Source organism: Pangasianodon hypophthalmus, chromosome 19 (genome assembly GCF_027358585.1).
Source record: "Pangasianodon hypophthalmus isolate fPanHyp1 chromosome 19, fPanHyp1.pri, whole genome shotgun sequence".
NCBI lineage: Eukaryota > Metazoa > Chordata > Actinopteri > Siluriformes > Pangasiidae > Pangasianodon > Pangasianodon hypophthalmus.
In genome coordinates, this window is record NC_069728.1 from 12,481,639 (window position 1) to 12,493,391 (window position 11,753).

The following is an 11,753-nucleotide window of genomic DNA, read 5'->3' on the forward strand; positions in this document are numbered from 1 at the left end:
TGAGTTAATTCAGAATGTATTTTTGATAGACTTCAAAGCACTATTGTAAGTCCCTCTGGATAAGGGCATCTGCCAAATGCCATAAATGTAAATGTAAATGTAATGTGGCCTTCCTGTCAGCTTAAACCAGTCTTTGATGTGAACATTAACTGAAGCTCTTGCCATGTACATGCATGATTTTATCTATTGTGATGCTGCCACACGATTAGCTGATTGGATTATTGCAAGAATGTGGAGATGTACATGTGTTCCAATTAAGGTATAGCTCCCTCCCTACCTAAAGAAATTCACTGAACTAATATGATCCTTCTGAAATCACATTAAACTAGAACCATACATATTTGTTTGGAAGAAAAACACAAAGGTTAAGTCAAGCATGAATGCTGCTTTATTTTCTGTTTGTAAAATGTCTCCCAGGAACAAGCGAATCAAGATCAAGAGACAAACATTCACTAAACCCAACAACAAAATCATACAGGTAAATTAACATTGAAATTAATTAAGTATAAACAATAACATTGATGGTGGTGAGTACCGGAAGTAATTGGAGTTTTTGTTTCTTAAGATGCAGATTTTTTCCCCCTACACTTACTGAACAATGTGCTAGATATATTTATGCTTTTGATACCTTGTTGGTGTACTGTTAAGGGCCTGGAGCTCATCGTTTCTTATGTACAGTGTGTGTTAATCATCCTCTAGCTCTTCATCGGTGTCAGGTTCTGACTACTAGATGCTTTTTGAAGGACGTTTTTCAGCCTGCAGGCCGTTTCTCAAGCCAGAAGTGATGTTAAAGAGCGTGTAAATTCACAGCAAGACAGCTGCGACTGATGCAGCTGTATCGGCGTAACAGACACCCAAAAATAATTGGGACTTTGAGCATGGATGGCCATAGGAGAGGCTATGGTGACTGTAGGTCCAGAAATCAAAGTCCACAAAAACACCAAGTGAATTGCTTTATGAAATACAAGATAAACAGATCTCAGTAGAGGGGTCTTTACTCTTGTGGAGTTAATGCTAATGTCAAGAGGAGATGACAACAATTAATTAAATTAACTGGCAAATTTATCCTTATAACAGAGCATACTGTTAAGAGTCATTAACTAATTTAAATAAAATTATAATTCAACACACAATAAATGCATACCCATACTGGAGTTTTTGTGAAGTAGAGGCAACGGAGGATGAAGCAGGAAGTCAAATGTAAAATGAGGACCAGGAACCATTAAAATTGTCAAAATGTTTTACACTCCGTTCTGGGCCTATTTCCCCTTTGTGACCACTTTCAGTCAATTTTTTTTCTGTGGCATCCCTAATAAATATAGCTAACTGATATTAAGTATATACTTGTCTAATGTCAGCTCAAAAATATACTGTATTTTGATAAATTTAACAGTAATGAACTCCAAACATTCTACATATATCATGAGAATGTGAGGGCTGCCATCTGTCAATTGCATCTTTCAAGCAGGAAAATTGAGAGGAGACGAGAGATATGAGACAGAGGGAAGAGGGCTTGGCTTCCAGGGTGTCAGTTAATATCGGAGAGTTTAAAACACCTGTGTCACTGTCAGTCATTCCAGATTCAAATGTCAACTGGCTTATCTGCCACTTTTATGACACATGGGCTACAGTCAGCAAATGTACACAAACAAGGTAACATATATGATTGGTTGACGCAATTAACTGGTATCTCAGTGTACGTACAAAAACATAGTGTTCTAACATGCCAAAATATTGGCAGATTAGACAAATGTGAGAATGTTGCAATTAAAAAATTTAAAACTTGTGTCAGTAACAATCCCAGATCTATTTTCTGTCACTGATGACAGTCATTAACCCCTTCTCTAATGATTTCAGTTGAAGGGAAACAAACTGAAAGGCAGGAAGACGTCCATAAAGCCGCTGTGGCTGTTTCAGTCGGACTGCAGGGCCTTGAGGACGGACTGGGGAACTCTGCTGGCGTAAAACTGATGGTTCCTCAGTGTGGCTAACACACCAGCCGAGTTCATGTGCTTCACTTCGGCGTCGTATCGGTAAGCATTCCCGTGCATGTCCGTCAGCTTTCCTTTGGGGTCGCAAAAAGTGAGCTTCATTTCACATCACTGTTTTGTACATTGTCTGATTTTGAGGTAATAACAATAAAGCAGAATGAAATAATACACAAAGAGAAATGACGTGTTACCTCCGACAGCATGCAGAATGGCTTCAGTTGCACAGGTGTCCCACTTCTTACAGCCCGGACTGGCAAACACATACGCTGACGCTTTTCCCTCCACCAGCTGAATAATCTGTGAAGAAAAGGCACGGGAAGTAACACTCATCTTATCAAGACACAAGGAGGGAGTCTGCGTAAAAACAGATTCAGAGATATGAATGGGTTTGTTTTTAACTTGTTGGATGGAGAATGTAGTACCACTGATCTTTCTTCCTCTTTTGGCATATGTGGTACATGCAGCAATTTCATCCCTCTGATCTTAACCCAAAATTCAGAACAGCGATCACATTGAGCAAATCATTAATTCATTAATTAATATCAAAGCATTATTTTTTGCTTGAAGATCATAGAAACAAGCAAAAAAGATGTTTCTCAAATTGCAGTCATAAAGCTGCTATCAGCTGTCTGAAAGTCTGAAGTCGCCATCTCTGGACATCCACATCTACTGTGAATCTGTAGAGCAGTGAGAAGCAGTGCAGATGATATGGAAAAGCTTTACCCTAAATAAACCAACTGTTTTATTTTGGCCTGTTTATATGAGTTATGAAAAAGAAATAATTAATCTATTATAAGATGCTTTTCACAAATGCCAGGGAGAACCGTGACTTCAGCGGGTTATCATTTTTTATTAGTAGTATAATCAATATTATCACTAAAACTGTTACATCTCATATGTGGAAAAAAAAAACCCTATTGCTCCTTGCTGAAAAATGCTGGGGGGAAAATATATCTTGCATGATCAATTATAAACCAAGTCAGTTCTCACTGAAAGCATTTCTGAAGTGTTTTCACTCATCTGTATGCAGCAGTATCGAGCAATTCTTGTATCAAAGCACTTCAGGTTAATTAGTTTAAATCCACACTTCTGTCAATCACTGAATGATAGATGCTTTAGATTTTTTTTTGTTGCTGTGGTTTGCATCACCTAACTGTACATTGTGTTTTTATTGGGAGGATGTTAGATGAAAAACAAAGTAAAGCACACAATCCTGAAGAATTAAACTGGCCATTATAATGAGTAGAGGTGTAAAGCTTCCTCTTACAGATGGTACAATATACATCTCAGTACACAGTATACGATATGCTACAGAAACAACACCGTTTTTATGATTTATTACTTATCCAATATGATTTGGTTCAGCACTGATATGATTCAAATGAGGTCCAAGCCTAAAAGTTTTAGCTCAGTTCACTTAAGAGGCTCGCTCACGCACGCATCCACACACAGACACGCGAATGTACATCAGCTGCTGTGTGCTTTGATTTTCAATGACGTGTTTTAATCCATTTTCCTTTCTTGTAAATTGATGCAGGTGCAACAAACACTGTTGGACCAATTTTCTGATTTGAATGTTTTTTTTTTTTCTGATTTGAATGCGCAACGGCGTGTTTAAAGCCTCACACATTATATTCACACATGCAGTAATATCATGATTGTCATTTTCTGTATAAATCCATTATACAATGTGTTCATATCACCGCATGTTACACCGTGTGTGAACCGCAGGGGAAAAAACTGATCTACTTGCTTGTGCTGTTCATTTAAAGCTGTCCAATGTGAGAGTATAAACTCAGTATAATGTGGAAATATAAATCAGGCGCAAGAAGAACAAGGGTCATGTGACCTTCACCTAAACAAAAACCCTTAGAAGTATTGGCCAGGACCCAGTTCTGACATCCTCACTGTAAGCAAATCAACTCTCTGCAAGCTTCTGTTACTAAATTAGGAAAAAAATTCAGAGAGGCAGTATGCTTTAGGATGATTGTGTCTTGTGTACAATCAGTGATATGTCAAATCAACATCACCTGAGCTCATGGCATAAAATAAATCAGAAAGGTAATAATAATAATAATAATAATAATAATAATAATAATAAGCCTCGTCACACACCTTATTCCCAGCTCCTCCCACTCTGATGACATCATGAGGATCCATGGCCTGCACGGCATCAGTAACGAGTTTATTGCTGTGAGAGCGAGTGGTGGTGATGATGCGTTTCCCCTCTGGGACTTCCTGTAGCTGGAACCCGAAGGCTCCCAAACCCAATATTCCCCAGAGAGTTCGGCCCAAAGTGGCACCTGCACCCGCCTGAAATTTCACATTGCACACGTGTATTACTAAACCTAAAAACAGCATTACACACATCAGCTCCGAACAGCTCAGAGACATCATACAAACACACTTCCTGATCAAATGCAGCCCCATCAACTACAGAAAAGAAACCTGGGAACATTGAGCACAAGGCAGGAATAAATGCTAGATAGGACACCAATCCATTGCAATGATTATTATTATTATTATTATTATTAATATTGATAATGACAATGATTATAATAATAGATTTATGAATGCTTTGGCCAATATGGAACATCTGTGCTGTAGTACATATAACAGCCTGACCTGATAGTTGTAGAAGGGCTGATTGATCACTCCAGCGATTGCTTTTCCTTTATACGCGATGCCTATCAGCACAGTCACATGATCCAGGAGCCCTGAGAACACACAAACAAACACGTCTCTCTGATAATACACTCCACATGATGGGCACACTTCTTTTTAAAATGGCTTTTCTTTTTAAAATATATACAGTATACAGAATGATACTGTATATATTCTTTTTAAAATGTATACAGTGTCATTCAGAGTCAGAAGTGGCAATGGTTGATTTGTGTAGAAATCAAATTTAGGTGAAAAGCCTGATTCTGGGCTGTTTTTGGGAAGTTTATTGGTGAAGCTTCAAATAAATGACAATGTGCTAGGGTTGTAAAGGTGTGGTTCTTACAGCATTGTTAAATCGCTTTAAAGCCTTAGGTGCAAGAGTACGACAGATCAACTGCACAACGACTGGGACATTGTAACTCTCTAAAAACTTTTATATTCTGTCAGACAAATTGGCAATTTCTGTAAAAAAAAAAATGTAAAGCAAGTAAATTAACTATGACAATTATTATGGATAAAGAAATTTCAGATCTGTTTATGATATTTTTGCTTAAGAAGGAGACACAAATGAACATTATTTCTATGATTAAAATGCATAGTGTAGCACTACTGCTAAAATTTATTGTGTCTATGTCAGTATAACAATTACAGATCCAGTATTGGCTTATGCAATATAACAATATCATTCCTACACTATATTACATTGCCATGGTATCCACTGACATTTATCACAGATTATGTTACCAGATTATGCTAGAGTTAGAGAGTAAAGGTTAATGATTATGCAATTAAAATATAAATGCAATTTTCAGAACAATTTAGCATTTTATTTCATCATTCTGGGCTGTAAAAAGAGTGTTCATGTTGCCTTACATGACAACTAAAATTCTATTGCAAGCATCGTTTATTGCAAGCCTCGGGTTTTTTCCTCAAAAACAAGGAGTTTGACAGTTTATGTCCAAATGAGCACTAAATAGTTCTTCTAATATATAAGGGACAAAGATCAACATGAAATCAGCAGAAATGTTCTTTGATACAGAAATGTGTAAAATACACAATGTGCTCCTGGGTTGAGAGACTCAGTAATGGAGCAGGTCACATATGCTAGCAAAAACATGTTAGCTAGCAAGTCGATATGGCACTGTACAGAGTGTGAAGGAAACAAACAGTGATTTGTTTGAAGATTTACACACCAATTCAGGTGTGCTTCTGCTGAACTATACACTCATGTGACATAGGTGGGGAAGTTGACAAGGGTGTGGTAAAGCCAGGATTGGAAAGCAAAACAGATTAAGGATTAGCGTACTTGTTGGAGATCTGTGGGCCTCGAGCCAATTCACACAGACAACTGGGCTGTTCAATATGTATGCAGCTGAAGCACAGATAGAGACAGGAAGAAAGAGAGAGAGAGAGAGAGAGAGAGAGAGAGTGAGAGAGAGAAGGGAGGGGGTGGATTGATTAAAGGGGGCTAGTGGATCAGTGTAGGACAGTGTGACTATATGAAACAGAAGTCAAGTCCCCAGGAAATGGAGAAATGAAAACAGAGAAAACTGCAAGTGAGAGCAGGTGAATTAAAATTTCTGTTCAGAATACAAATTTTAACCTTTACTATAAAGTTCAAATAATCATTTATTTGATATACTGCGTTATACCACAGTGCTGCTGAATTCTTCAGTCTGATTGGTCAGGTGTTGATTCATTTTCTATAAGAGCAGCACCTCTGACAGTAGTGCCGGTTAAATCACAGGTCTATATTAATGCTTTTTTTAATGGTTTCTGTAGTAATAGCTCATTCACAGGAACTTGTATGGTGGACGCACCACATAATGTATGACAAACAGACTGAAACATGTGCTGCTAATTAACAAAAACATACACGTTTTAGAATAGTTTTCTGTAGAGAAATATTTTAACATTTAGCAAATCTTGAGTGTCAGTGCTTTGTAACAGTCAGCAAGTTTTCCACTATGAGAGAGTCTTAAGGACAGAAGATGTTAAGTTTCTTGTTTCCCAGTAACATGACAAGTTCATTTTTGTCTTATTAACTCCAAGAGGAGGGGAGGAGGCTGTTCAGGGAATGACTGTTTATAGCTGCTATAAGGTACGTAACAAGAGCAACTTGACTCCTCTTTGTTCCTCAATATTAAATGTACTTGTAAATGTAGGAAGAGGAATAAAACACTTGTGTTTTACACTGTTGTTAACCATTTTACTACAGCACCACTCCTCGTCATGTTTTACTCCTGACATATTCAGCAAGCTCTATATTGTTACTGCACACAACTCAAAACACTGACACTCCCCATATCTCCTGTTAGACTTTAATGATTTAAACAGTGTAGAACCTTTTTTTTTTTTTTCACTCACTCACTTTTAGTAACAGCTTTATCCTTTTCAGGGATGCTGTGGATCTGGAGCCGATCCTGGGAACATTGGGCGTGAGGGGGGAACACACCCTGGATGGGACGCCAGTCCATCACAGGGCACCATGCACACACACATTCACACATGGGCAATTTTATCTTAGCCAATCCACGTACTGCCACCTACTTCTCAGGAATTGGGAAACTGGAGAACCCGGAGGAAACCCACAGAGACCCCAGCACCCCACCACCACCTGTTTTAAAGTTTTAAATCAGCAGAGGCATTCAACACACACTATACACAGCATCTTCACATTAAAAGGTGGTATGTAATTAAGAACACAGTCAGAATCAGAGATATGGACTGTGCAGTGCTTACAGAGGTGTATAGGAGAGCCATGAGTCACATGTCAGATGGAGATGACGGGACGCTCTTACCTTCCGTGTACTCTTTGGTGCCATCTAGAGGATCAACCCACACAACCAGCTGAGAGACAGAAACGTAAAGTATTTTAAGTTCACACACAGACACTTCACAGGTAGCCTCTGGGACTTTCAAGGCCTTTTAAGGACTAAGATTTGGGAGTTGGAGTCAACTTAGAGTGGATAAGATGACCTTCTAAAAAATTTCAAGGATGTCTTCACCACAGTTCCTCCATGTTCAGTGTAAAGTGGGTGGGGCTAATCTCAGACAAAATCTTGCACTCACAAGGCTGATATCATTCCATCAAAGTTTTCATCAAACATTCACTGCAAGTGTGGGCGTTTAAAACATTTTGATCGGAAGCACTTACCGCTCTCAGACTGGTCTGACCAGCGAGTCTGATAGCTGGGGTTTAAACAGTGCTTCACCAAATTTCTGTCTATTTTTGTGATAATACAAACATTTTCTATACATGTTTAATTTTGCTTTATAGGATCCCTGGAGGACTAGTGGTTACCCTTCTACGTTCTTGCGGCCCGGGTTCGATTCCCAGCCAGGGAACCGACCCCAGTCACTGGGACTGCACAAGACAGTGCACTCCCAGTGCCCGTTCCAAGCCCAGATAAAACTGGGGAGGGATGCGTCAGGAAGGGCATGCAGGGAAAGAAAAGAAAAAAAAGAAAAAAAAAAAACTGTGCCAAATCATATATGCGGACCAATGATCCACTGTGGCGACCCCTAACGGGAGCAGCCGAAAGAACAACAACAATATGTTTAATTTTGCTTTGTGTTTCTCTCCTAGGTTTAGAGTTCTGTCTTTTTACTGCTGTAACTGTTTTTGGAACTGTTTTAAGTGCCTTGAGATTTACATAAATTAAATTCTTTTCATGATTTTACCTCTTCCTCCTTTAACTTGCTGTATTCATCAGGGCATGGCTTTTGTAATATTCCATCATGCTGGCCGGTCTCAATCAGGTCCTCTTCCACTGCCTCAGCTGGCAGATCCTAACAGGAAGGTATGAGGGGGAAACGTACATTCTGTTAGCAGTGCAGAGATACATAGTAGCAGTGAGTGAAAATCACACATGAAGCAAGTTTCAAACAAATCAGCAGAATTGAAGAAGCTCTTCAGATTGTTAGATTAGAATAATAGATTAATTATAGCAGTTTTAGGATTCGGTAGATTAGTAACTCAAACTTATATCACAATATTTAACACTATGTAGACAATAACAGTATAATAACACTATATACAGAAAAAAGCAAACAATTTTTATTTAGATAGTCTGCTTTAGAAAATGCACAAACAATCATGAACTAGAATCACAGACAGATAACAGAGTCTGATTCTTGCACTGTATCTATTATTGTCTTGTACTTCTCTGTGATTTTGCACTGCTACTTTTTCACTACATTCTTTTTTATTACATATTTTTTCACTATTTTTGCACTAAATCTTTCCAGGCTTTCACTGTAGTCACTTTCTGTAATCTTGCTCCAAGGCCTTGGGGAACACCATTTCATTCTACTGTATATTTGTATATGCTTAGAATGACAGTAAAGCTCTCTAATCAAATCTAAATCTAATCTAATTTTGTCAGGAACTGATGTTACAGCTCAGAGATTATTGCTCCATTATGCCCGATACTGGAATAACAGAGACTAGCTCTTTTTCATCATACAATTTAACTGGAATGTTTGCTCCTCAAAAGCTAGTTTTTTTCTGCTCATAATGGAAACCCATTTTCCATCGCAAAAAAAGTAACAGCACACCATCACTGTACAGCTGTGTAAATGTTTCAGTTGTTTGTTTCACTTAGGTGTTGTTAATGAGCATGTGCATTGCGTAATAAACTCCTTCTTTACACAGCTGAAGTAAAAACCTGCTTCAGGAAGATTAGCTTCACCACTTATCAAACACACACACACACACACACACACACACACACCTCCTCGCCAATGATGGTGATTTTAGGGAAGCGCTTCGATAGAGAGGCACATATACTCTTCTGAGCAAGTCGGTCCGCCAGTGTCTGTAGGTCATCAACCCCTGTCTGAGACAGGAAAACACAGCGCGGATAATGTGAAAGATCAGGATTCAGTCAGGAACATAAAGTAGAAATGTACACACTTCAACATCCTAGGAGCGAGAGACATCTACAGCCAAGTATACACACATACTACTGTCACACTAAGAGTCATACTGAGTCAAAAGGGTGAAAATGTATTCAATGGTTACATAATGTCCAGCCAAACATGCATTACATTATAAACCTGTGTGATGGCTAACAGTTAGGATATTTTAATCCATTAAAGAAAATCACATTACAAAAACAACAAATAGTAGGGCAGAATGATTCAAAGAAAAGATGTGTCCTCTGCAGCCAAAGCCTGTTAATTTTAGGGAAATTATTAATATGCATAAATACAGTTTACTCTTATTTCTGCTGTTCTCCCAGAAAAAATGATTATGGAAGAAATAAGGATGTAAATTGGAAAATAGCATTTAAACAGCTGCAATAAACGGAGTCACTACAGTGTATAAAAACATTTTTGAATAAAAAAAAAACAAAAAAAAAAAAACATTTTACTCATGGCTGCTGAGACTGCAGGAAGGAAAGTGTGAATATTTTTGTCAGTACACTACAGTGTTAGTACATAAAACTTTTTAGATTTAAAAAAAAATAATAAGCATAAAGACATTTTGCACAAAAGTCCTCCATCTATTGTGTATATAAAGTGCAAACAGGTTATTTCAAATAATTCTTGAAGAGCACAGATTAAACGAATAACAGGTAAAGATCCACAGAACGTTCTGAGATAGAAGCTCACCTTCTCAATGATACCCAGCTCTCCACTGTGCAGCACTTTCCTTACAATCGCTCCTGCTTTCTCAGCCACAGAGTAGGCCGAAGCCAGCAGCCGCATTACCACCACTGCATTGCCTGCCATTGCTGCCATAAACACAAATATAAAGAGACTTTAGTACTTGAAATTATTAATGGGAGAATTTCACAAAGTGACTGTTCAGTGATTGAGTAGGACTGGAGCCATATTACTTTGGCCAGTTGTTTGTTTAGGGTATTCTTTATCCTTCTCATACACACCACCCTTCACCACCTCTTGGTGGAGATGATGGAGATTTATTTACTTATAAGCAAATATCCATCCATCCATTTTCCATGCTGCTTATCCCACACAGGGTTGTAGGGAGCCTGGAGCCTATCCTTAGGGATTCGGGGCACTCTAGACAAGGTGCTAACCCATTACAGAGCACAAACCTGCCAATCAGCCTACAACACAAGTCTTTGAACTGGGGAGGAAACCAGAGTACCCAGAGGAAACCCTGGGGATAGCATGCAGATACAGCACACAGGGCAGAGGCAGGAATCGGACCCTGAGCCCATGGGTGTGGGGCAAGCGTGCTAACCACTAGGCCACTGTACACCCCCCATGAGCAAATATAATATTCAGTAAAGACTATTTCCCCCAACAGACTTTAACCTGTAAGTTGTATTATCATATCTATCCACAACTGTCTGTCTGTCTGTCTGTCTGTCTATCGTGAATGTTGTAAAAGTTTAGAGAAGCACACAAAGACCTAGAGAAACAGGTGATTTCAGACCAAAGTCTATCATCTGTGTGGGAATTGTACTTCTGAGGCTGTAGGTGAAACCAGTTCATTCATATTCGACACACGTTTATTTACAGAAAATGAAAACACAACTTGTAAGTTATACAAACATATACAGACATATAAAGAGATATCTTGTTTCATTTGCTTCAATGCCCTAATGCTCTTCCCTTTATGTGCTTTGCTGAAGACAAAAACTATCTATTCATTTAACACAGATGATTATTCATAACAACCTAACCGAATTACACACAACGACTAGTTTTTATTTTTACATTATAACATCTAAAAGGAAAATATCAACTCACAAACTCTGTGCTTAATCTTTCCGTATAGAACAGGAGTCCAAAGTCCAATTTATGTCAAGAAACTGCAGACATTAACGAACGCAGTCTAAGGTAACTAAAAAGCGGCGTTGTCCTATACGCTGTCATCTACCTGTATTCGTACTACTTCCGCATTCTTAAGGCGGGATTTAAAACACTCGCCCAATCGAAATGTTCGATGTGGCACAAGACGTCACCTAATACTAGCCAATCCTAGAACAGGAGCCGGGACTCGTCATAGAACCACATGGCCCTAGTGCCTGATCGATCAAGGTCAAATTTAATCATGGCAGCAGCACGTTTAAGTGCTTTCGTGATTAACTAAAATTAGTAAACCACATTACAAGATCC

At 38.6% G+C, this 11,753-nt stretch overlaps 1 protein-coding gene across 3 annotated transcripts; it reads right to left on the reverse strand.

The window, feature by feature from the left end:
• Nucleotides 1–365: 365 nt before the first annotated feature.
• bpnt1 (bisphosphate nucleotidase 1) lies at nucleotides 366–11,544 on the reverse strand. Of its 3 annotated transcripts, XM_026923437.3 has the most exons (10): nucleotides 11,385–11,544; nucleotides 10,275–10,396; nucleotides 9,392–9,496; nucleotides 8,340–8,447; nucleotides 7,457–7,505; nucleotides 5,962–6,027; nucleotides 4,617–4,708; nucleotides 4,107–4,304; nucleotides 2,183–2,288; nucleotides 366–2,065 (listed from the first exon to the last, which is right to left on the reverse strand). In XM_026923437.3, exons 2-10 carry the CDS (start codon nucleotides 10,392–10,394, stop codon nucleotides 1,914–1,916), a joined length of 996 nt encoding a protein of 331 aa, XP_026779238.3. In that variant the 5' UTR covers nucleotides 10,395–10,396; nucleotides 11,385–11,544; the 3' UTR covers nucleotides 366–1,913. The 3 variants fall into 3 exon arrangements, with proteins under 3 accessions (XP_026779238.3, XP_026779239.3, XP_026779241.2); XM_026923438.3 differs by lacking the exon at nucleotides 5,962–6,027; XM_026923440.3 differs by lacking the exons at nucleotides 7,457–7,505; nucleotides 8,340–8,447; nucleotides 9,392–9,496; nucleotides 10,275–10,396; nucleotides 11,385–11,544 and adding an exon at nucleotides 7,027–7,436.
• Between the last annotated feature and the right edge of the window lie 209 nt (nucleotides 11,545–11,753).

Bases quoted from the DNA above. Each gene is read 5' to 3' on its own strand.
- bpnt1 (XM_026923437.3), bottom strand. From the start codon at position 10,394: ATGGCAGGCAATGCAGTGGTGGTAATGCGGCTGCTGGCTTCGGCCTAC. The intron at 7,506-8,339 runs GTAAAATCATGA...TCTGTCTCTCAG, and splicing joins GCAAGTTAAAGGAGGAAGAG to CTGGTTGTGTGGGTTGATCC. The intron at 2,066-2,182 runs GTAACACGTCAT...GCGACCCCAAAG, and splicing joins CATTCTGCATGCTGTCGGAG to GAAAGCTGACGGACATGCAC.